Source organism: Pezoporus wallicus, unplaced genomic scaffold (genome assembly GCF_028554395.1).
Source record: "Pezoporus wallicus isolate ANWC-B61680 ecotype Strahan unplaced genomic scaffold, APGP_CSIRO_Pwel_v1 contig_8000, whole genome shotgun sequence".
NCBI lineage: Eukaryota > Metazoa > Chordata > Aves > Psittaciformes > Psittacidae > Pezoporus > Pezoporus wallicus.
Window position 1 is genome coordinate 702,135 of NW_026635009.1, and position 24,910 is coordinate 727,044.

General features: G+C 41.3%; 2 protein-coding genes across 4 annotated transcripts in view; both read right to left on the reverse strand.

Annotated features, from left to right (window-relative positions):
* MYH11 (myosin heavy chain 11) overlaps positions 1 to 13,593 on the reverse strand; it is a 61,785-nt gene extending 48,192 nt beyond the window's left edge. The window contains exons 1-3 of one of the 3 annotated variants that reach the window (XM_057407765.1): positions 13,410 to 13,592; positions 6,168 to 6,526; positions 1,282 to 1,438 (exon numbers count right to left, since the gene is read on the reverse strand). In XM_057407765.1, the coding sequence (XP_057263748.1) occupies positions 1,282 to 1,438; positions 6,168 to 6,509 (499 nt within the window). In that variant the 5' untranslated portion in view covers positions 6,510 to 6,526; positions 13,410 to 13,592. Of the gene's footprint in view, positions 1 to 1,281; positions 1,439 to 6,167; positions 6,527 to 13,409 lie in introns of all 3 variants that reach the window. The other 2 variants (XM_057407850.1, XM_057407922.1) reach the window with 2 other exon arrangements.
* A 5,649-nt stretch (positions 13,594 to 19,242) lies between these two features.
* Positions 19,243 to 24,777, reverse strand: CEP20 (centrosomal protein 20). Its single transcript, XM_057408048.1, has 5 exons — positions 24,717 to 24,777; positions 24,021 to 24,218; positions 22,802 to 22,886; positions 21,834 to 21,973; positions 19,243 to 19,681 (listed from the first exon to the last, which is right to left on the reverse strand). Exons 1-4 carry the CDS (start codon positions 24,742 to 24,744, stop codon positions 21,838 to 21,840), a joined length of 447 nt encoding a protein of 148 aa, XP_057264031.1. The 5' UTR covers positions 24,745 to 24,777; the 3' UTR covers positions 19,243 to 19,681; positions 21,834 to 21,837.
* Between the last annotated feature and the right edge of the window lie 133 nt (positions 24,778 to 24,910).

Consider the following 24,910-nt stretch of genomic DNA (forward strand, 5'->3'; position numbering starts at 1 on the left):
CATTTTCAGCCAGTAGAAATCTCCCTGGGATAGGGCAATTGTAATTCTGTGGATTCGAGGGCCTGGCCCACACATATAAGATGATATTTTTTTCATTGTGGGGAAGGACTTTATATAGTCTAAATCATGGTTTAAAAAATAACAATTAACTCTGATATGCCAAACTGACCACTTGTAACTTCCAGTGAATTCATCAGGTTCATATTTCAAGTAGGACAAGTACAGGAGTACTGCAGTCCTTGCGAGTATGGTATGCTGTGCACCTAGAGAAATACTGTGTAATTTCATTTGCATAGTCAGATGAAGTGCACAGGGGTTTTGAATGGACAAGTTTCTCTAAAACAGTGTTCTGGGTATGTTTGTGAGTATTATGAAGAAATCAATGCCAGGTACTAAACCAGCTGTTAAGCTGAAATTTCAAGATTCTTTTAATTGTTTTCACAAGTCGGATCTAAAATCCATGAGCCTTAAATCCTAAATTTCCAAACTGGAAGGCCCTAAACTTTAGGGCCACGGTATAACCCTGCTGATCCATAGTTACCAGCCAGAATTTCTGCAGGATCAGGCTCCTAATGAGGGTATTTACATTTCAAGGCATTTTGTTGCGTTCTAGTTTCTTGGGGCACCCGAGGTTGCTGTGAGATGGCAACCAGTTGTGTCCCTGTAGTCTATAGGCATTGCAGCCTCATACGTTCATCAGTAGTAGCTTTTTTGGCCCTAAATTAGGATTATTTTCTCAGAGCAAACCCTCTCACAGGTTTTGTTTGTACCATTTGGGGCCTGATGGCTTTCCCGTTGCTGCTTGTTGGCATTATTGTTAGAAAACAGAGCACATCTCAACTTGAGCCTCCAAAGCATGCGACTGCAATGAAACTAGCTCCAAAATATTGTTTGAATTCAGTTTGCTAGGAAAGAGAGAGAGTGGAGCAATGCTGACAGATACAGCAGTGCTAGCAGCTAACTTTGGAATAGTCTCCACTGGTGGAGAGCGAGCATTTTCCATGCCCGTATTTGCCAAAACTATTTGCTCAACTTTGAAACCTTCCCACACGCCTCGACACAGATGGGTAAAAGGATTGTTTTTCCTTTTTGAGTCACAGTGTTTGTGGACTGCTGTTCCTGCCAAGAATTCCTCTTAAACTTCTAGAAAGCCTGTGTCGTCCTCCGCAACAGATCTGTTCTGGCTGTGCTTCTTACAGGAGCACACGTGGAGCTATAAGGTGTTTTCTCCCATGTTTGTAGGCAATGATGTCTAATAACTGCAGAATTGAACTCTCCTACCTTGCAGCATGCTCCTGTAGGCTGTGTCTGCAATAGCATAGATGTGGGGCGGCATCTCGTGCCTCTTCTTTCCCTTATACATGTCGATGATCTTCTCTGAGTAAATGGGCAGCTGTTTGTATGGATTTATCACGACGCAGAAGAGCCCTGAATAAGTCTGCAAGGAAATGCAAATAAAAACTGAATTAATATCACATGCGTGTATAGTCTGGGAAACAGGCATCAGCTGCATTGAGCCAACATGATTTTAACTGATAACTTTCTTCTGTACTCTGGCTAGTGCAACAAATGAATGTACATGAATAGGTGGTTTCCAAATAGTTATTTCTTAAAAACTAACTGCCAGAAAGTGTGTGAATTTTGCTATCTATAGAAACACTATGATCTGATGCTGGTGCTTCTTGACTTTGGTTATTTTCAATACATAGTGAATTGCCCTTATCTCTGATCTTGTAGCAGCTGTAATAATTCGTATTTCTTGTGTATTTTCATACCAGAGCATGTCCTCTGCTCAGGTGTCAAATTTTGTAAACTGAAACCCAAGGTAAGAAGCTTGGATTGATGTTAGAAAGAAGTTTTTTTCAAAAAAGCTGATGTGAATATCATATAACAATGATTGATGAGAATCCTTGGAAAAAAATTCGACAAGCTTCAAATGGATGTCTTACCAATAGTGATGCCTTCACTACATAGAATCATAGAATAGTTAGGGTTGGAAAGGACCTTAAGATCATCTAGTTCCAACCCCCCTGCATGGGCAGGGATGCCTCACACTAAACCGTATCACCCAAGGCCTCGTCCAACCTGGTCTTGAACACTGCCAGGGATGGAGCATTCACAACCACCCTGGGCAACCCATTCCAGTGCCTCACCACCCTAACAGGAAAGAATTTCCTCCTTATATCCAATCTAAACTTCCCCTATTTAGGTTTGAACCCGTTACCCCTTGTCCTATCACTACAGTCCCTAATGAAGAGTCCCTCCCCAGCACCCCTATAGGCCCCCTTCATGACTATATTTGTGAGAAGCTTAAGGAAAAGTGTGGTTTGATTACAGTTTAATGAAGGTTTTAATATAAAAATAGGCATGCAAACAAGAACACTGGGTGCCAGCTGTACACCAGGTTTTGTTAGTTGGTTTGGGGGCTTTTTTTCGTGTTTATCTTGCAATGCTCCAGCTATTAAAATGGAGTAGATATAATAGTACATAATAATAGGTGGTGGGTGCCATTTCACAAGTATATGATAGTAGAAGGTGAGCCATATTTCACAAGCATTTACTGAAAGTAAGAAATTTGCAAGGGTTTTTCATTCAAAAAATAAATACCCCCCCACCAAATAAAAAAAATTATGAAGCTATAAGATTATGATTGCAGGGGTATTGTGATACTTAAACTGGCCTATAGCTGCTAGTGCTAAAACCAAGCCAGTTTAAAAAAAAACCCTGGAATAATGTAATTATGCTCTTTCTGATTTAGGCATAAGTGGTTGGGTTTTTTAATTCTATTTTTTTATGGCCATGCTGTGTGAACAAGTGCTTTGTGGAGGGCAGCCGCTGCCATGTCTCAATCTCAAGGCTGTATCTAGGGATGGCTCGAGCTGCCTTGGTGTCCCAAGCACTGCAGCACAACACTGTAAAATGGCATTGGGGAGCTTGGCTCTGGGCACAGGGATTTCCCTTTCCTGACCATAATAGGAAATGGCACAAATCTGTCTCGGCGCAGCCTAAGCACTTTATATGGTATTCAGCAAACACGGTGAGAGCATCCATTAGCCTCCAGCAGCAAGGAGCAGGTTGGGTGCTCCGTGCTAAACAGGAGAATGTCTGGGGTGCTCTGGGTGGTGATGAGGACCTCTCCTACTGTTTCAGGTTGTGACTGCATCGCCATAGTCTCAAGTCAGATAACAAGAAAATCAAGGTCAAGATCTACACCAGTTCTCAATATCCCCAAGCTAAATCCCTTGATGTGGAAGGTAGATAATTACTGTGCTGGATTTTCATTGATGCTGGAGTTTGGACTGAAACTCTGTGCTAATTGAGTCAAAATGAACTTTACTGTTGCCAGAACAATACACTTGAAAAGACCACCAAGGCCCTTAAGGAAGAGATAGCAAGGCCTTTCCTTCAGTAGAAATGGATTTACTGTATAAACTAATCATTCCCAACCAAGTAAAATAACAGGAGAGTAAATTTTGAATTCAGGAAATTATTTAGGCCTCCCTTCCCTAAGAGTTCTAAGCATTTGCCTGACTAGCTACATGCAGGGCTGTTTTGCACAGCCAGGCATACAGTAGCATACCTTTGAAGAGCTAACTTTGAGGCACAAGAAGCAAGTTATTAAAGCAGGGCAAGAGACATTGAAAGTGTATGTGGGGTAAGTTTCTGTGTTGTATATCACCTCCTTGGGGCACAGTCTATTCAGACAGGGGGATCCCCAGCTGCATCTCTTCCTAGAGGGTTTGGAAGTCCTCTGGAGAACATGATTTGAGGATTACTTCATGGATTATTTTTCTTGTGTGTTTGCATAATTTTCACTTTCTACAGGAAAAGGAAATTAATTTCCAAAAGTAGATAATGCAATTAGAAATCAAATTGCTCTATTAAGGAGAGTGTCCATAGGAGCACCGAGCTTGTGCATCCCTTGGACAGCCACCACTGATGGGTATTTAAGAGAGACTGGCACAAATACACACATCTACATGGTAAATGCCTAGGTTTGGGCAGAAGAATCCCACTTCTGGTTCCAACATGAACATATACCTTTCTATATTTAAGAAAGCATTTTGCACTGTTAGGTGAAAACTGAATTAGTGGTGCCTGTGAGTACAGGCACAAGAAACTTGATTCTACTCCCAGATCCACCAAAGTTGTGTTGCTATTTTATTGATGTTTATGTAGTAATTTTTGGTCTAATTTGTGTGTGGACAAGGAAGACTCTGTTCTGAGTAATGTGAAACATGAGTTAGAAGAGCAAGAAGCGTGTTGCCATTTAACTATGCGGTGATGGAAAAGGCAAGTATGTTTCTCCAGTGTACAGTCATTCTGAATTTCTGTGCTGACTCCTTTTATTTAATAATATTTAATATTGAGTAATGGAGGCATTGCATAGCAAAGTCAGGAGATGGTTGCTTTTACGGCTAGTTTTTCAAGTGGATGAGACTCGAATTCTGTTTAGATGCCACCTATTTTTTTCCTCAAAAGGTCTAAGAGTCTCTGAGCAGGGCAATGCTGTGTAGGGCTGGAGAGTTTTAATGGGTTTTAGTTCCTGAAAATTCTAAAATCTTGTTTCAATACAAGTAAAACTAATTTTATTGTAACTGTTAATTTACCACCATCTTAAAATCTAGTCTCAAGAGACAAAAAACTTAATTTCAGTTACCTTTTCAGTTCTGTCTTCATGAAGAGCAATTTGATTTCTAGTTGTGTTATCCACTTTGGGAAATGAATTTTCTCTTCCTGTAGAAAGTGAAAATTCCACCAAAAAATCTACAAAGTAAACACATTGGAAATCCCAGAACTTCTGTGCATACCGTTGCTGAGAACAGCAACAAGGAAGTAAGTCCCACGCTTTTTATCCCACTGCTCTTCTACTTCCAGATTTGCAACAATGCAGAACATTTTTGAAAAAATGTATTTTAATAACTAATGCTGCCTGTTCTAACAGCACATAGATCTGTATGTTCACCTGCAATAAACTCAAATACTGAAAAGATGGACAGAATGTCTTCTTTCAGGAATCTTGATGATGTCTGTTAGTACATTCCTGAAGGAAAAATCTTGAGCTTAGCTCCTTGAAGTTATGCATGACAATAAAATAGTTCCTTTGTTGTACTATATGTAACTATCTTATTTTCTGCTTCATTTCCTACTTTCCAATTTAGCATTCCTTGTATTAATAATGAGAACTCTACTCCTGCTTCTAAAACCTTGTTACTTAAACTCTGTAGTCTCTTTCATTCATCAGTGGTCTGCCACACAAGTAAAATTTTTGTAGGCTGAAACTGTAAATTAGTTTTCTACAGCAGAGCATAGGGGTCCTCCTGGTAAAATCAAAGATAACAGCTAAGTTCCATGGAAACTTTCTGGGCTTTTTTACTCTGCAGTTTGCTAACTGTTGGTGCAGATAGATTACAGGGTTATTAATGTCAAAATATGCTTGTATCAATATACATTTGTGGACTAGAAGACAGAATAATCTTGCCCCTAGTTCACATTAACATAGAGATTATACTCTGTCCAGGCCTGCCTAATCTGTAAATTGATCAACAGTGGTGGGGGTGAAAAATGTTAGTGGATGCATGACTTCAATTCAGTAACACACTGATGCTTATGACTGCTCTCACTTGAATTCCAGTGGGTTGATTCATTTATTCAAGCATAAGGTTTTACTCAAGCACTCACCAAACCAAAACTTGTCAGCTGCCTTTCAGTGGGAGTTTTTCCTGAGACTTCATCATTTGGCTTTTCCATATGTTCTTTTTGCAGGTTACTGGAAACTTGTTCAGGTTTATGTTGAAGTCATCCAAATGTCCCTACTGTTTGGGGTTTTGTATTTTTTACATTTCAAACAGCAGGACTGAGGTGCTATTCAGCTATCAAAGAGTACTTTCCAAACCAATAATATCCTTTCAGAAATAGCAAGTTTTGGGGAAGAAGCCTTCATGTGTTTTAATTTAGTAAAGAAGCAGGAGAGTCATGGGGAATAAAGCACATAATACACCTAAACCACTAAATGGTTTAGGATACCATTACTGAGGGGTTAGTACATGCATAGCAGTGTTACACACAAGGACTTTATCACTGACAGTGGTGGGATCCACCTTGCTTGTGATGGGACATGGTAGCATGCAATAGGAAATGCCATGTGTGTGTTTGATTCTACTTACATAAATTAAACCTGAGAAGTATCTCTCCCTTAGATTGTGCAGCACTGAAGCTTCATTGAGGCAAGTCAGCTCTGCCATGTCCTCTACTTTGGAGAACTTTGGAGGGTTCATCTTCTGGATGTCATCCTTGCTCAGTGTCACTTTCTTTCCATTTTCTGCTAGTTCAACTGTCACCTCATCCCCTTTCTCTTCTTTAATACTTGCTGCTTCAAATCCATGTTTCTCTGATGGAATCCAAACCAGTTTCTTTGCTGACCAGTCAGCCTGGGCAAGTGGGTTGTTAGTGAAGTTTTTGTCCACAAAGAGGAATTTCTCATCGTCACTGAGAGCTTTTTGAGCCATTTTGACTCAGTAGACACCTGTTGAGGAAACAAAATATTCTGTTGTAAAAAGAGGCAAATGTGGAGATGTCCCAGGCAAAACACGTATGTCAAATCTGTCATGAGCTAGATCCAAAGCACCACAGGTTCAGATACTTTTGTATGCCAGCTTAGGTACCTTACAGTATCTGTGTTCATATTCCCATGCCTTTGTTATTGTGTCTGAAATCGCAATCTACATGGCGCTAAATCAAATGAGGACACCTGGGCTTATATGTTGTACTGAAGATCAGAGAGAAAAGTAAGGCCTAACTAATGTCTGTGGAATGAGACACTCAGAACTGCACCAAGACTACCAGCTGAAGAGCTTTGTGCATCCTCCTGTCTTGCCAATCACAAAGTTAAATGAATTCAGATGCATGCAAAATTTCTCATCACCCAAATACTATTCAATGTCTAGTGAAATACCAATGTAATAACGAAATACTCGGTGGAAGAGCAGTTCCCAGGCTATGCTCCAGAAAAGACAGAAATAAGCTGTTCTTGCAAAGGACTATTTCCAATCGCTTTAATACCATTTAATTTGGAGAAAAATAAGATTAAGAAAAGATCAAAAGAAAAAACAAGGGAAAAGTACTGCTGGTGAAGGAGGATTAATTTAGTTATCTCCTTCAAATAGTGGGAGCTGATCATTTCTGAAGAGTGAACATCTACCACATGAGAGAGAGAAGACATAAAACAAGCCTGGAAACTGCATCAGCTGTTAGATACTCTGAACCATGATGCTCAGCTTGGAAGGGTGATGCATCTGCATCATGCAGTTGCACATGCATAAAACAGCATCTTGCAGTCACACTTGGGTAAAGTAGCCTGACGTATCTGCTCCAGGAAAGTTCTGTCTTTTTTGCACCATATTTGAGAGGGAAGAAGCGGCTTCTCTCCTGCTCTGGCCATTGGCAGTTAGGATGTAGCTGCAAGATGTGGGCTGGTAATGCTAGGACATTCGTAAGTGTTCTGCTCTGCCCTATGGGGATGACAGCTGCAAATGAGCAAAGGAATAAAAACGGGACTACTTGTGGTTTGCTACAGGGCAGAAGAGTGGTGCTGATCAGAAAACCTGCCATGCAGAGGAGTAGAGAAGGGAGCTGGGCAGGAGCTGCAGTGGGGAGCAGGGAAGTGTGCATGCCCAAGAAAAACATCTCTGGGAGACAGAGGCTGTTTCATTTCCTTATTGAGAATGAAATTAATATTTGCAGCATTCAAACAAACATGAACCTTGAGGGAGCTCAGAGAGCTGACTGCTAAAGATGTCAGCAATCAACCCATAAGCAGAAGGGTATTTGTAAAGACCAAGCTATGTGGTATGCAGCCAAATGGACACCCTGTTCTTGGGGAGTATCAGAGATTGGTTTCCAAATATTCCTCCCTGAAGCCTTCCCACAGATTAATGTTTTTTTGCAAGGTTACACTGTGTGAGGGGTCTGGTAGAGAAGCACAGATCGTGCAGAAGGTGACATAAAGCTTAAAAACAAAACCAGGATTTTAGAGGCACCTAAGAGAGTTAGATGATATCCCACCGGAACTCAGTGGAAATTAGATGCCCCAGCTCCTCAAACTCCCTTGGCAATTCTCCCAGCTGAAGAAAGAACGTCTCTCCTCTAAATGTGCTTGTTCTAGAGACACCGGCCTTGCCTGGAAATCCCCAGCAGGAGGATTTACCCAAATCATCTGTGCACATGCAGTGTGTTTGGTGGTATGGGTGAACGAACATAAGGGAGACCCTGACAGCTGGGATCTGTGATTGCTGCTGGCCTGTGCACAGTGTTCCCTGCCATAAGGTCCCTGCGAGGGAGCTCTGAAGCATGTGGCCCCTCACTTGCTCCCAGAGGGTTCTTGAAAGAGAGCTGCAAGAGGAAACTATTTGACTTCTGTGTGGATTAAGGCAGAAAATGTTCCCTCGTTGCCAAGAGGGCTGGTAGAGCTGCACAGTTCCAATAATGGAGATGGTATTCTCTCCAGCTGAGCTTTCCAGCTGGCGGCTGCAGGGTGAAGCCGCCCGGACAGGGGAATGAAGGGAGCACTGCCCCACCACTATGCCTGTGGCTCCAGGAGCGTGGTGCTCACAGACCAGCAAGCGGGAGCCTGCTGTATCCTCTCTCCTCCCACTGCGGTGGCAATGGGCAAGGCATGTTGTCCACCCTGCTGCCCCAGCAGTGTGGGAGGAACAGCTGCAGCAATGGAGCAGGAGGATTTCAGTTCATCCTAGGCCCAGCAGAGAGCTATCTGGTCATCCTGAAGCATCAGGAAGGTTGGCTCATGCTGTTCATGGCTAAATGCCAAGGGACAGCACATTCAAATCAGTAGGAATTTGGTACTGCTTTCAGAAACACCAAAAACTGGACTGAACTGCAAAGCTGAATTTCACACTCAAATCCTCCTACTTTGAGGCTGCCCACAAACAATGATGGTGGAAATCAAACTGCTGACTCATCCTCACAATCTACCTCAAAAACTCAGCTGAAGGTAAAACGGTTGTTCTGCTACAAAGCACATCACCAGTGGGACAGTTCAGAAGTTCTTAGCTATTTTGCTGCCCAAAGACCAAGGAAAGGTTCCTTTCCTTGTTACATGTTTAGTCAAAAACATCTTCCACAGATTACAGTGTGAAATGAAGAGCTGGTCTGTCTGTATCCTGCTATGTTCTCCTACCTCCTGCATGAAAAACTTTCTGCACCTTATTGTTTAAATTCAGTCTTTCAGAGAGTGAGGTGAGGTTGGAAGGTGAAAGAGGTGGCATGAACTGCAGAGCTTGGAAATACAGGCTTTTATCTCCTAGATCTAAGCACTATGTTTGACTAGTTTAAACGTGATAAGAATAGACCCCCTCCAAGGAGTAGGGAATAGACAGTCTGAGCTGGATCTCATAACTTCTCTGAAACACAATGAGGAGAAGCATGGATTTGTGTAAAAGGAACTTCTCATGACTGATTTTCTGGAATTGGAGGATAAAGTTTGAGCAGCAGCTGAGTACCACTGTAACAAAAAAGGAAAAGGAGTTATGAAGTGTGGATTAACGAATGTTATTAGTTTAACAGATTGAATGAAAAATAATTAATGCATGTTAATAATAAAGGAAGGTTTCTGAAATCAACTAGATTTGCCTTAGTGGGGTGCTGTGCACTGAACCAGTGAGCTGCTGAAGCTTTCTGACTAAAACTTGGAAATAAACTTTTAGATCCATCTCTGATCGAGACTGAACTGCACTGGTTCAGCATATGACTGATATTGAGGAGACAGGCAAAGGGGAAAGATTCATTATTGCTTATTGAGAACATTCCCTGAGACGGCAAAATTTACCCCTTAGCCAGTTCCTGGGTTTTACCTATAGAGCTTGTGAAGATAAACAGAGATCAGTATTATCTGTGCAAAAGTTGGTAAGAGGTTCTCATCCATTCAGCTCTGGGGCCTCCAACACAAGAGGGATATGGAGCTTCTCAAGTGAGTCCAGAGGAGGCCATGAAGGTGTTCAGGGGGCTGGAGCACATCTCCCATGCAGACAGGCTGAGAGAGTTGGGCTTGTTCAGCCTGGAGAAGAGAAGGCTCAGGGGAGAACTTACAGCAGTCTTCAAATACTTAAATGGGGCCTGCAAGAAATCTGTCCTGTAGTGACAGGACAAAGGGGAATGGCTTTAAACTGACAGAGGGGAGATCACCTCATTAGGAAAAAATTCTTCCCTGTGAGGGTGCTGAGGCACTGGCACAGGTTGCCCAGAGAAGCTCTGACTGCCCCGTCCTTGGCAGTGTTTAAGGCCACATTGGACGGGGCTTGGAGCAACATGCTCCAGTGGAAGGTGTTCCTGCTTGTGGCAGGGAGGTTGGAACTGGATGAGCTTTAAGGTCCCTTCCAACCCAAACCATTCTGTGATTCTTTTAGATGATAGCCCACATCATGTACCAGGGTAAATACTTTTATACTCAGAGGTGAGCTATTCTGAGGAAGGGAGGAGGAAAAGGAGAAAAAGTGATCGCAAAAATACTACTGATACGAAGTTTCTTGCCTTAGAAACTTGCCAAATTACACCAAACTGGATCCGTCTGTCACACTTGTCTAAACCCCAAATGTGCACATATACATGGGCATGCGTACTTCCACAGCTTATTTTCTATTCCTACTTCTGCTGTGCCACTGCAGATACATCAGGCTGACCATCACTGTCTTTTCTCTTATGTTGGTAGCAGAAGTTGAATGCTGTCTTTACAATCAGTTTATCCTGAGTATATTATTTCAAGGGCAAAGTACAAATATCTCCAGGAAGTGCACTTTAATTAAAAGGTTATTGGCCAAGCAGAATTGCCTTCTAGGTCAGAGCTTAGAGGGACTGCTTATCTTCAAAGCAGACGATAAAGGATACTTCTGCCTTCCTCTGCAGGATGGAGAGGATGTGCAATATCAAAGCTTATCACAGCCCTACAGGGAATAATTCTCAGAACAGAGGACCATATAACCAAGTATGTGAATTAAGTTCAGAAACGAAGTCCCGCTCTCCTAGGTGGTTTCTGATGGAAGCATGTAGCAGCAACTTGCTGCTTGACTCAAACTGCACTTCTTGACTATGTCCTTTCCAGGTTGCTCATCTTCTACTTTCCCAGTAATTAACCGAATTACCAAACTGAGCATTGCTTGAAAAGAAAGAAAATCTAGAGGTGAGCCCTAATCTTGTGATTTTTTGGAAACTGGTTCCGAGCACAGTTAGCTTTGTTACGAGCACTGTTATCAGTCCCTTCTGGCCTTTCACCTCTCCCTCTGGTCACCAGGACCACCCCTCAAATGCTTACTTTCATCATGGACACATTCATCTGACAGTGGAGGTATCAACAGGACTAGTTTATGGTTGTTCAACCACGAAAGAGGGCAACTCTGTATTTAAAGAAAGAACATTTTCAGTAATTTCACAGGGCTGGTTTTTGTGGGGTTTTGTGTCTGGTTTGTTTTTGTTTTTGTTTTTTTGTTGTTGTTGTTGTTGTTTGTTTTGTTTTTGTTTTTTTTTTTTGTTTGGCTTTTTCTTGATGCATTTTCCATGTACTTTAATCAAATTGCCTGCAAGTGCCTCAGTCTCCTATGAGGTCTCTGTTAATGCAGGTTACTACATAACTCTGATTGAACTCTTGATAGCTCTTTTAATACTCCAAAGAGACTGGCCAGGGTTATTACCTATGTTAGTAATTGCAAAAATTAGAAAAGAAGGAAAAAAAGACTTGAATTGCATCACATGGAGATAAAAGGGATCTATCTGGAAAATGACAGCTGTTTCAAATACCCCCCAATGTTACTCTATTAAGTGAATCAGATTCTGCATGGTCATTAGAATTCATAAATATTCCATATTTTTGAGTAGACTTTGAACAAGTTTGAAAGTTATCTCTGGCTCTTGGCTTCTTCTAAAATTAATACACTTAAAAGAAAAGCCAACTGATTTGCAACTAATAAGTCCCAGTGAATTATAAAGAGCCGGGATCCTCTGCATACATCCATGCATGCTACCATATATGGTGATGTTCTTCTCAATACTTGCTGTTCTGCAAAAATGTAATGATAACACATTCAAAACAAATACCTTTTAGGGACTAGTGTGTCAATGGCAAATGAGATAATAAAAATCATTGTTTACATCTGAGCAAATCAGCCCATGGTACTGCTCCGGCTGTAAGTGACTACTTAATCAAGTGCTTTGCTCTCTGGGGTTCATCGTTTCAGCCTTTGAATCGGTGACTTGAGGACCCATGAACTTTAGGAGTTCAGTGCATCGGTCCATCCAGAGAGTCTTGTTGCAGGCTGCCTGACAGGGCAAAGCTTTGAGTGAAAGAGAAGGTAGGCTTGTTTTTAAGCTAGTGTACTTTAGAAAAGGTTTTACTGAGACTTATGTGTTAGATAATAATGACAACCCTTCTGATTTCCCTTGTATTTAAAATATCTCGGGTTGCTTCTTACTTTTGCACACACATGCCTCTCCCATACATATCAGCATTTACATAGGTGTGCATGCACACATACACACACAGAAACGTATTTAGGTGTGCGAAAGAAGCAACAAGTTCTGGGATGATACTGAAGCTGCTTTCTGTGCTGCCATCTACTGTCCTCTTAACTTACGGTATTTTGTTAAAAGTTTGTTGCCTTATTTTCCCTTTAAAAACAACAGGCATGTCACATTTGAAATAACTCGAACTACTGTAGTTCAATGAATTAACAGATCAGCTTTGCTTAAGCTTTATTCCCAGCATATTAAAAACATACATATGTAATCCTAAGGCATTTTTGTAAAAATGTTTCCATTTTCTCTTTTCATTTTTGAGCATTTTCCCTGTTTAAAGAACAAGTAATGGGCAAAGAAATTATTTTATTTCATTATACTTTCTTTAAACAGCATGGGAAGTGCACTAAGTTCCATCCTAAGGACTGAAATGTAGAAATACTTAAAGATCAGCAGCTCAGGCTGCCAGGTTTCTTCATTACCAAATGCACGTGTGATGATTAATTGCAGAGGATACCTGCTCCATCCAGTAGCGCACAGCACCTTGCAGGCTGTGCTGCTACTGCCTTGGAGCACAGCTTGTGCTCTTGCAGCCAGTGTCTTGAAGGCTCGATTCAGCAATAGCAGTGTTAGAAGTGACTAAGGCTAGGACATCTGTGCATGCTTTCAAACGTGCGTGGTCCCTAACGCGTTTTAAACAGAACCCATCAGAAATACACAAGTCAGGATAAACCATTTGATCATGTCTGTTCCCATTTTCAATTTCTATGCTATTTGCACATTAATTCACTGAATCTATTTTCAAAGTAGCATAATAACCAGCTTGCTAAAGTGCGCATTAAGCCCCCAGCCCCATCCCAGCAGAGATTTCTGGCCCCTGCAGTACTTACAAGCTTCCAATTAGGGGAGCAGAGAGTGAATTGGAGAGTCGGGAACCTGTACAGCCACCAGCCGGGACAGTCCAAGTCCTCACTGCCTTTGCAGCCTCCCTATATAGAGGAGGAGAATCTTGTCAATGGGGAGGGGCCCTGGAAACCACGTCCTGCTGGAAAATCCTCTAGGTACCTGGGTTAAAAAAGGCAGCCTGAGCCAAGTACCTCATTCCCAGCAGGGCCTAACCCTGGGCTGCTGCCCCTGCCCCAAGCCACTTTTTAGGGAAGCAGGCTGGTTCTGGCTTTCAGGAAGGCATGGAAGGGGTGCCCCTAACTCACAAGTTTAGAGGTTTTTCTTTTTCCTAGGGTGAAGCTGTTCAGCCGAGCCAATGGGCCTTTAACTCCTTCCTGCCTTGGCAGCATCCTCACCCTGGTGTGGCCCCCTGCCTAGAAGGACAAAGGGTAGGTCATGATCCTGCACACTACAGGTTTCCCACCCATGACAATGTGCTTTTTTGGAGCTAAGATTAATCCCTGAGTTCAGGGGATGCTTGGGAGGGGAGGGTTATTCCCAGTGTAGCAGGGATGCGTGGGTGGAGGTTGCCCTGGGTCTCTGTGTGTTTATGTGACATCTGGAGCCTAGGGCTGGTTTAAGCCTCCTTTGCCCCTGGGGGACTAGAGGGTTGTTTCCCACCTCCCCAGGAGGATTTTTCAGTTTCTTTCACAATCCAGTGCAGAGCTCAGCTCTTGAGAAAGGACTGTAAATACTTTATCATATATAAGAAATACCTCCCTCTGTCCATAAAAGGAAGAAGAGAAGTGATAAATAGCTGAGGGGAACAGTCCCCAGGATACAGTGGAAAGAACAGGCAGCAGGCACTGTGAGCTGGGGGAGAGAGGAGGATAGGGGAGCCAGCCCTGCAAGGGTTAGGGAGTGATCTGGTCCTTGTCAAACCTTTCTCACATCCCCAAACCTTCAGTCCCCAGCTGTCCCCCCTCCTTCCCGTGCTAGTAGCCAACAGCCTTGTGCAGTAGGACCTGTGGATGGAGACATCCCAAAAAGGGAAAGCTAGGATCCTCTAGGAACTCCCATCAATGTGCCAAATACAAAATACCGAAACAACCCTCTCTCTGCAACAGACTAAATATGGTGTATGCCCAAAGGATCAGAGCGCAGTCCTGGGTGAAATAATTTCTCTTGACATGAATAGCCCCGTCTTCTCTGGAAAATAAACCCTCCTGAGGAAGATGGATAAGGATCATAGAATAGATAGGATTGGAAAGGACCTTAAGATCATGTAGTTCCAACCCCTGTAGACCATGTCACCCAAGGCTCTGTCCAACCTGGCCTTGAACACTCATGTTGGTCTCTGCCCTAAAAAAAATACCTCTGAGGGGAGGCTGGGCTGAAAACCTCTGCTGCGACTTTGTCAAAGTACCAGCACTTGCAGGTATGATGGACCTGTAGCCCCTTCCTCCAGCTTTGGCCAGTGGTAAACAAATTTGGGCAAAGAGAAGAGAGGGGAAGAGCATCAGGGTTTTTACCTACGTCATTTCAGAAATGTCAGGTACAGACTCATGTTCAGGTCTTAGCTGAACACAGTCACACAATCCCAGCAGTTGCAGTCTGTCCTTCCAGATGGAGGGTCAGTGCCCACTGAGGTGCGGACACTGCAAAGCCCTCCCAGGGCCTGAAAGGCAGCAGTGTCATATCAGACTCGTGCACGTGTGACTGTGCTGGAGCAAAGCCAAGGGAAATGATCGCCAGGACGTAAACCCAAGAAACTCGCCCTTGTTAGCAGGAAACTCCTCACAGGGTAGTCCACCCTGTTTTTATTTTTATTTCAGTTTCTCAGTTGCAAACGTAGCTTTTAAATAGGAATATAAGTACTATGAAATAATGAAATGCAACAGGATCCTCTGTAAATTACAATCATTTTAACATTCATCAAAGTTATCCTAAAAAGTTCCTTTTAAACCCATGCAATGGTTTTGCAAAACCAGACACATTTTAATAGTAGCTTAAAAAGGAGTGGAAATTATCCTGGCTGGTCTGCAGGGCGCTGCATGTGCACGTGCAGGCTTGCTGCCTGAGGAGTGTGTTTAACAGAGGCAGCGGTGGAGGGTGATATATGACGTGACATTAAACGGAGCTGGAGAGCCTAAGAAATATTACTGCTGGAACTGAAATGGTTGTGCTCTGGAGCCATGTGGGGCAGGAACTGATCAAGTGTAAAAGTGGTCTCCAAACTTCACTTAGAAGTTGATGTAAGAATCTACTAATATAGTAGCCCAGATGGAGTTCCCTAATTGTGGTTTGGGTTTTCTTTAAAATAAAGTTGTTTCACAGTTATAGCTGTGGATTTCCAGTGAAGAATGCCTTTGTGGCAGAAAATTCACTTTATTTAAACCCTCTGCTTTATTTGTTACAACCACTTGTCTAGAAAAAATATTGAGCAGCTTTTAAATATCTCCTTGATGTATTTGCACTGTAAATACTGTACTTGGGGAAAAACCTAGGGGAATCGATCAGGAAAGAAATGAACTTTCAGCTGCACTACTACAGTGTAACCTGAATACAACGGAAGGAAAAAAGCAAAGCACGGATGGAGATGTTAATTTGTTAAATAATGTGTGTCAGGTAAGAACTTTTTAAATGTTTTTACCTAAGTTTACCAACCACACTTCTCTAAGCTGACAAATGTAATTGGAACTGACAAGCACCCCGGTGGGTTACCGCCTGTGTTAAGCTGCTCTCTTGCAACAGGAGGGGCAGTCTGTGTCCAAACTAGAACAATTCATCATGAGAGTACTCTAACGAGGTAAAATACTCACCATCATTTAATATTCAGCTTTGTGGTTAATGCTGGCTGCAGGTCAAGTGAAGTATGTGAAGCACACAGGTCAGTTCTGAATCAATTGGACACCAGCTGCTACTGAAAGGGTGTCTTTGCAAGTGTGAGCAAGTATTTGGGTTTATTTTTTCCTAATCACCCAATGATAATCACTCCTCCGGAAAACTGATCAGCTGACACCAAGATTCAGCTTGACACAAAGGGTGCTCAGGAAGGAAAGCGTAACTGAGTCCCTGGAGCGTGTTGATAAAAGTTTAGACAAAAATTTCCCTTGTGCATGACAGAAACTAATACCTCTGGAGTCCATAGACGGTTTCTTCTGGTTCTAGGGGAGAGCAGAAATTTGGTTTTAAAGATTTTGTTTTTTAATCTTCTAAATTCTTCCAAAGTGCTTTCCAGCTCTGATAACCACACCAAACTTCACTGGCTCGTCGCCTTCACTTGTGACACCATGCTTGGACAACGAACAGCCTTTTTTAACGTAGTTCCTCTGTAACAGTCTGAGCTAGTGTTCTATCTCAAAAAAAAAACCCCTCAGAAATGCATTTTGCTCATCAAAGTCCCCAAACTTCTACATGCTTATATATATTTTCTTTTTTCCTTTCACTTTCTGATGTCAGTAGAAGGACCAAGGGCAGTTAATGCAAGACATCACAGTCTGTAATGAAGCTAGATGGAGTTTCTTTGATTATTGGAGGAAACAATTTTTGTGCATGCTCACCTACATGGCAATTTTGTCTAAAACCTGAACCTGTGACTCTAGGATTGTGAATTATTTTCCTCTAAATACTGATCTCACTTAGCTCAAACTTTTAAGGAATTAGTTTTTGGGAAGTGTGAATGCTGCAAAGGCCTTGGAATTCATCTGTTAGAGAGTAAGCAGGCTGACATTAATAGGATGTGCCACATCTGCATCTTGAAAGATGCTCTCGTATTTCATGTGCTGTCAGGATAAATGCTAGACCATTAATAATGTGATTAGACCAATGTATTTTCATAGAAATATTTCAAAGCTTTGTTGTACAAATAAATATTAGGGAAATACACTTTAGTTTAATTGGCTTGTACAATGGCTATACTTTAAAACAAGAGATTGTCCCAAATGCTCAAATCTGGGCTCTGAGGGTATTAAGAGGATTAGATGAAGCACGTTGCACCAAGAGCAAACAGGCCAGCTTCCACCCACCATCCCAGCTCAGGATCCTGACAAGGAGCTGAAGAAACCATCCCCTAAGAAAATAGTGCTGAAATTCCCTTAAATAGAATTCTCCTCTGATTACAGCTATTCCTTCCCCCCAAAGCTTAGTAAGTACACTCTTGTAACAGCCTCTGCTGTCATGGCTGTGGAGACCACGAGCCTGTAAGTCTGCTGAGCTGTGTGCTTGGGAAAGGCAAGTACCCAATAGGGCTTTGCCTTACTCAGCCAGAACAAAAATTGTATTTAACTTCCACCATGAAAAATCCATTTCCCAGGGAGCTCCATGACACCTGGTCAGCTTCTGTATGATCTGCGGTGGGAAGACAGAAAGCAGATGCAATGGCTTGGGTTACACTGGAGGATTTGCATCATAGAACGCTAGAGCTTCTGTGTTTCCCAGAGCTTTTCTCCTTGCCCTTGAAGAGAAAATTCAGATACGTAACAATTTCATCCACTGGTTTATGGAGAAACAGGGATCTAGCAGTTAACCTCTGGAAATGCGAAGTTAAAAATTCAGGGATTTCTGTGGCCAGGGAATCGTACCTGCATTGTTTCAAAGCTCACTTTCGCAACTTTTCGTAGAGGCACTTTTAGCACATTTAAAAATGAAGGTAATTCACAAATAACACCTTAGAAGACCATTTTTCTACTGTATTTATAGGTAGAGAAACTGAGAGATCAGTGGTTGTGAATATTAGCACTGATGTGGTAGGAAAGACTGAGTAATGAGGTAGAGTCCCACAGTGGTAGTTTCCACATGGATGGCTCTTCAGCCAAGTGGCTGAACCTGACAATGGTGCCAACACATTTGCACAGAGCAAACACTGAGGGCACAGAGACAAATTTGCTTGTCTGACCCAGTGGTCAATTCTAATTGACAGAAAGCTACGAGACTTAAAAGATGGATCTGACTGAGGTGGATTTGCAAGCACATGTCCTCCCCTCCTGGCAAGAGGCCTGAGATACTTACGTATCAGGAAATGGGGAGCTAGCAGTATTGCCAGTCCCACAGAGAGGGTGAACTCACTACTGAGGCTTCAAGTGGATAAAACGCAACACTTCCTTTCGGCATATAGCTCGTCTGCAGTTTCACATCACAGTAGAGGCTAGGCTGCTTCACAAATAAAAAAAAAACACCTGTAACACCAACTGGGTCTGATCAAGATAAAAGCAAAACTCTGAGGTGTGTACAACCTGGGGTCCTTTCACTTAAACTCACAAACTGCATGTCCTCTTAACTCTCTTTATTTCCCACTTACTGTACCATTTGTATAACAGTTAAGATTTTTAAGAATGCAACCCTAAAATATATTTATACAAAACTCCTCTCAGTATCATTTGATGCATTAAAGTCTATACATTTTGTTAAAATAAGTAGCTAACCTGTTATTTCTGACATACCCCTATAAGTTTGGCTTTTAAAATAAATGCCCATTTCAAAACCTGTAAACACCTCAGCTAAAAAAAGTTCTGGTAATCAGCAATCTGTTATCAACTTTATTTTTAGCTTTGCCTGAGTTTCAGGTCTTTTGGGGAAAAACCACGTTTCTACCCTTCCTTGTGTAAGTGTTACACAGCTTATAGCAACTCCAGATGGAAAAGACTTACACTCATGTGTTTGTTGGCATGAAGATAAATATAGTGTGCATTCTGGAGAACTAAAACTATCTATTCCTCTAAAGTACTTTAATTTTCTATTCAACTTTTTTTTCCCATACTTACCTGAAAGTAGCAGTTTCCCCTTTTAAAAGAGTGATTCAGATATTTAGGTTGAACACTTTAAAAATTCCACACTGAATAGAACAGAAAAAATTTATTCAGAAACACAAACACACAAACAAAGTGCAGAAGTGTTAAGTTGTCGCATACATTTTTATAAGGCAAACCTGTTTTTATAAAGTATATTGTTAGACTAAATTCTAGAGACAGGCATCACTAATCTAACTTCTTATACAGTTTTGCTTGTATCAGCACTGGAGAAAGAGCCTTTGCTAGCATTTTTTTAATGGACAGTATGTATGACAAAGTCATCCTGTCTCATTGGTAGATTTAACAAGCTGAAGTGGTCCCACTGGATAGATTGGTGAAATGGATGTGAAGAAGAATTTCCTAAATGAACTCTTACAGGACTTTACATGAGAAATTAGCATACAAAAGATATCACTTGTTCATACTTCGTGTAACAAGGGGCTCTTCGATGCTTGTGCCAGCTGTCCTTCCTGGCTCTGGAATTCTATCTGAAAATGAAACACACATACTGTCATGCAGCTGGACATCTAAACGTATAAATGTTATTTTCTATTATTATCAACTTTGATACAGAATATCATCATGGGAAACTGGTGACTTTACAAAAAAAATGCTTCCATGCAACTATATGAGGTAAGAGCTTTGCATCACTAAAGGTTAGATTCCAGACAACTGCCAACCTGGCTACAGTGAATGAAGTAACAGAAACACCAGAGTCCATGTGTTTTATCAGGATTCCTGGTCTGTTGGGATATTCATTCAACTACATAAGCAAACAACTTCTAGTATGTAAAGCAAGTTGGCGTTATGTATGAGACTTGGTGGGTTAAGTTTATGAATGGATAGATTACCTGAATATGGAGCCTAATTAAAATATATATTTAGTATTTTAAGCCCACCGCTTTTAGGTCTCTGCTGACATATTCCACAAACACATGCAGAAAGGAGTTTTCAGACTATAGCTACTTAAAGGTTAAAAGCCTTAAAGCTGCCGTTTAGTTCAAAAAGCAATATGCTGTCATGTCTTACGATTAATCCTGAGTTTTGTAACTAACTCTGAACTAAATCCCCACATGAAATTATACTGGAGTCAACAGGGGAAGGTGACCCTGCGCAGAGTCAGTTTCAGAACTGAGGTACAAAGGTATACTTTAGAAACAGTTCTTCTATACACTGAGTTTAAAAACCAAAATAATTTAGAAATTTCTGATACAAATAATTATTTCTAACAAAGAAACAATTCGTAACAGCTTTGGTATTGAAATTTCCTTTCCTCAGCCCCTCTTCTGGCAGGAGGGAAACAACATTGTCGCAATTAACTGTTAAGAAAAGGTGTTTAGTACTTCTCTCACACTTTTTAGATGACAGCAATACCTCAGGCCTCGTACTTTTCAAATTTTTGGATACAAAATAAATAGTTGATAGTACTAAGGCAACAGTACTAAATTCTCACATTAAAAAGTGACAGGCCAAGCCGACTCTGAAGGAAAAACCTGGACCAACAATCCCTTTCATTCTGTAGCTTAAGCATTACTAACTGTAACCAATCAAAACGCAGACCAGAAAAGCAAAATTAAGATTTAGCAGTGCTCTGCCATAGAGCAATAAACTCGGAGCTTAAGCTTCTGCAGTCAAAGGGATGTGAATTATGTCCTCAGCAAAGGTTTATGCCCATATGCAGAATTGACAGCTGAAGTTTAAGCACTTCCTACAGAAATCAGTTAATTTAGAGCAGATAAAAAACAAAGAGATACACCCACTGTTTAATGTATTTTGCTGAGAATTAAGTTCTTGTATTAAATTCCCAGTGTAGTAAGACAGTCTCTAGCTGACCCACTCCAGATATGTAATGCTGTAAGGGACTACAATTTGGCCAGTTTAACTTTTAGGGAAATGGCAAAGCAATCTGGTGGATGACCTTTCTGATCCTGAGAACTGGAACATTAATATTTTCTGGTCTTTACCAACAATGGCAGAGCAGTAAACCTTGTCTGTAAAAGCATACAGGTTACGACAGATATTCTACCATCTAAAAATCAGAATAGCACTGCTGTTTGTTTTAAATGAGCTCTCCAACAGTCCAAAAGTCTTAACAGAATAAAGCTAAACAGTTAGGGTTTTTTTTTCCCCTTCCCATTAGTATCTAACAAGTAGCTAGCTACAAGTACCACAAGGTAACAGGAGTGTCACAGTCGAAAAATCATATAAACTTGGCTGTCTGCAATACTTTCAAATGTCTGTTTTATAAATAAAATACATTCCCATGTATGAGAAAGTTCTACCACTGATACATCTGAAGGCCAGTCAAGCACTTCCAAGGCCAACTGGCATACCATTAGCATACCAGCAGAGAGCTGGTGTAAGCTGGTCACTTATTTGAACAAAGGCACATATAAAGGGTCTTTCTTAAATGAATACATGAGCAACAGCTATGGTCAGGTCACACAGCTTAATGCTATTTTTGAAGTATAAACATCATTCTGCTGAAGAATTTTTCAAGAGAGATGTCACTGCAAAGCATTTCTTGCACAGAAGAGGAGTTACAGTGTGTTCATCTGCATGTTTATGCTGTTATAAGCATAGGTACCGTACAGAAAATCTGGTCACAAATAAAACTAGCAAAAATGACAGAACACCCACCTTTTTAATTTCTATCAGTAGGTGGTTTGCCAAAGTTCTGCTTTGGATAATTCAGCAAAGTCATTCTTGCGGGGGTATTCTGGTTACTTTCATCTTTACCATCACGTAAGAAATGAGAGAGAATTCCATACAAGAGAGGTCTGTTTAAGAGAGAAAAAACAAAATGAGTCTATGAAATAATGAGCATTAAAAATACACCCTTTCCTCAGACTTCTTGATGTTTACTTCTAGAATATATATGGATGTCTTTACATATGTATATATATGCATACACATATATGTAATTATGCTAAGTATCATTACATAAATCAGCACAGCCCCCCCCAAATATCAGCACACTCTTAAAAAGCTTGCCTTAAGAGACACTCTCAGCTAAACTCCAGACCCCCTGTAGCTGAAGGACCGGACCCTGCCTAGCACAAAAACCCAGATCCACATTCTCGCTTGTGCAGTATGAAGGATCAGGTTTTGCCAGGCACAGACCACCACTGCACAAACTGAACTTGATTCTTCCTTAGCACCTGACAGATTCTGATAGCACAAGCTACAGAGAACACTGACCATGTTTAAAGCTGCTTCAGTACCCTAGTTCATTAATGAAGTTGTACTGAAGCACTATAAATTTGTATCTAATCTAAGACTACAGTAATCTTTTTATTGCTCTACAAAGCAATCCACTGATTTGCAGAGTATATCTGTTTTCTACTTCTGACTGCAGGGAAAACTGTACTGATAAGAGACTTGTGTTTAGGCACGCAAGTACGCTATCTGAAGAAGGCTACAGAGTTAGCAGAATTAAATGGAGCATGTCTGAAAACGGCCCTGTGTTTGACATTGTGAATTTTAATCCAGCATGTTAAAGCAGGCATCTGAATTGGTGAGATCAGTTATATGGGATTTATAATAACCATAAAGAGAAAAATATATGCAAATCAGAATATACTGTGCATTTAAAAATCACTCCTTACACTGATTTTCCATTTGTGCCTTCGACTAAGTTCAGCTCTTTGACAAGAAACTGCCTATCCAAGGACACTTCAGGCTGGCCAGACTCTGGAAAAAATATTAAGACTGTTAAGAAAAATATCATCAATTAACAGAGAAAAAGAACACACCCCCCCCTTTTAGACCATTAATATCTAACAGTATACTATAATTCCAGGGAACTCACTTAAACATTAGTGCTTCATACTTACGTAATTTATGACATATTAAGATTTTTATCTTCACTCTAAAGAAATCTAAGAAAATTATTAAAGAAGGCTTACACTATAATTAGGCAAACAACTCTCTCTAAAGTACTGTTACAAAACAGATTCCATACATTAACTACGGTACAGGCTGCCTTCATTCCCTCAAGGGGGACTGAAATATATCAAATTATTAAATAGTAGTAATTACTGTATCTAAGCACGACTGTAGAACTTCAAATTTCTAATACAGTTAGCAATACCTACAAAGATAAGTAAGGGCAGTACCATGTCAAATTACAGCTCCTCTTTCAGTACTGTAAACAGCTTTCAAATACAGGTATTTTAGCACAGCCAGTAGCAATAGTGCTTAACTGCAGTTGTGGGGAAAAAAAAAAAAAAAAAATCAATCTATCTTATTCGTACTCTTGTTTAAGCTGAGGACATCTAACAAAGCTTCTGATACATTCTTTATGCATGAATTGCCAGAACTGCTAAAATTCAGACTCTCACCTACTTTATGTACATTTTACTTTAATTTTTTCCTCAAATAAATTTTGTTCATTTGTAGGCTGTTGTTTTGGTTTGTTTTTTCTTTACCAAAATGCCAATGAGATAAGAATATGATATATGATTCAAAAACAGTTAGCAATTTTCCAAGACAAATGGAGAGATTTCAGGAAAGGCATTTTGATTTTGGAGGCTGCTAGCAGGTTTTCTTGTTCTTGCATCAACTACTCTTGCATCAACTACTTTGTCAAAGCATTTACCTCAAGGAAAAGGGGTAAAGAGTGTTCTTTAAAGCAAACGGTATAACTTTGCTTAATGCTGCAAGTAAAACTGTGGAGAGAGTATTTTTATCTTATTTATTTTGAAGAGAAGACAAGACTCTGCAGCTTGGTCCCGCTTATGAATTTCACAGTGCCAGTGGAATTACTCAGCCAAACAGCAGATGTCTGTTAATACACTGATTACAACAAAAATTCAGACCCAGTACCTGCAGTTAAAACATGTGCTGCATTATTATACTTGTTATATTTCAGGTATTCACGTATTAGTTCGTTGATTAAAAAGTTTTCACGAGTCAGCGGTGGACGTGGTTCATTTTGGTCATCCAGTGCCTTAAAAACTTCAGTTCTGATCCTTGCTTTTATTTGTCCAAGTGCACCTTTTCTTTCCAGTGTTTCCTTTAAAGCTATTACCATAAAAAGATCGTTAATATAAAGCCAAGCGTATTCAAGCAGCATTCTTATCACCTACAATAAACATAATTTCGGCATATTCACAGTGAAAGATATCTGCACCTGTGCATACGCCAGCAGGTAACAGCAGGAACGTTACAGATAACTACTGAGCCTTCAAAGAAGCCACAATTATATCTTTTTTTAGTCGTAAACATACGTTTTATCGATTTCAAAAGTGGGATGTAACTGGATCAAGATGTTTGCAACGAGTGAAAACCAAACCAAGATCAACGCTAAGACCAGAGTATTTGAGCGAAGGCTCAGGGACGTTTCTGCTGCGGCTCCACAACGGGCGCTGTGAGGGGACGACGACGTCCATTAGCGCCCGGGGCGACTACGCTACGCACCCGGGGGTACAATGCCTACCCGGCCGCCCACCCCTTCGTTGTGCCGAGGTGCTTCCATCACAGCCAGGCTTCCCCACCTCTCCAACATCCCCACCTCGCTACCTGCTTTGAGCTGCGCCACCGACGCCATTGCTCAACAGCCGCGCCCAGCACCCAGACGAAACACTTCGGAGTCCACACGTTGCCACTGCGCAGGCGCGGTGCCGGGAGGTGGGAGTGGGCGGGGTGGGCGCGCGTAGCCTGCGGGGCCGGTGGCCCGGAAGGGCTCCCCTCTGTGTGGGGCTGCCCGTGGGAGG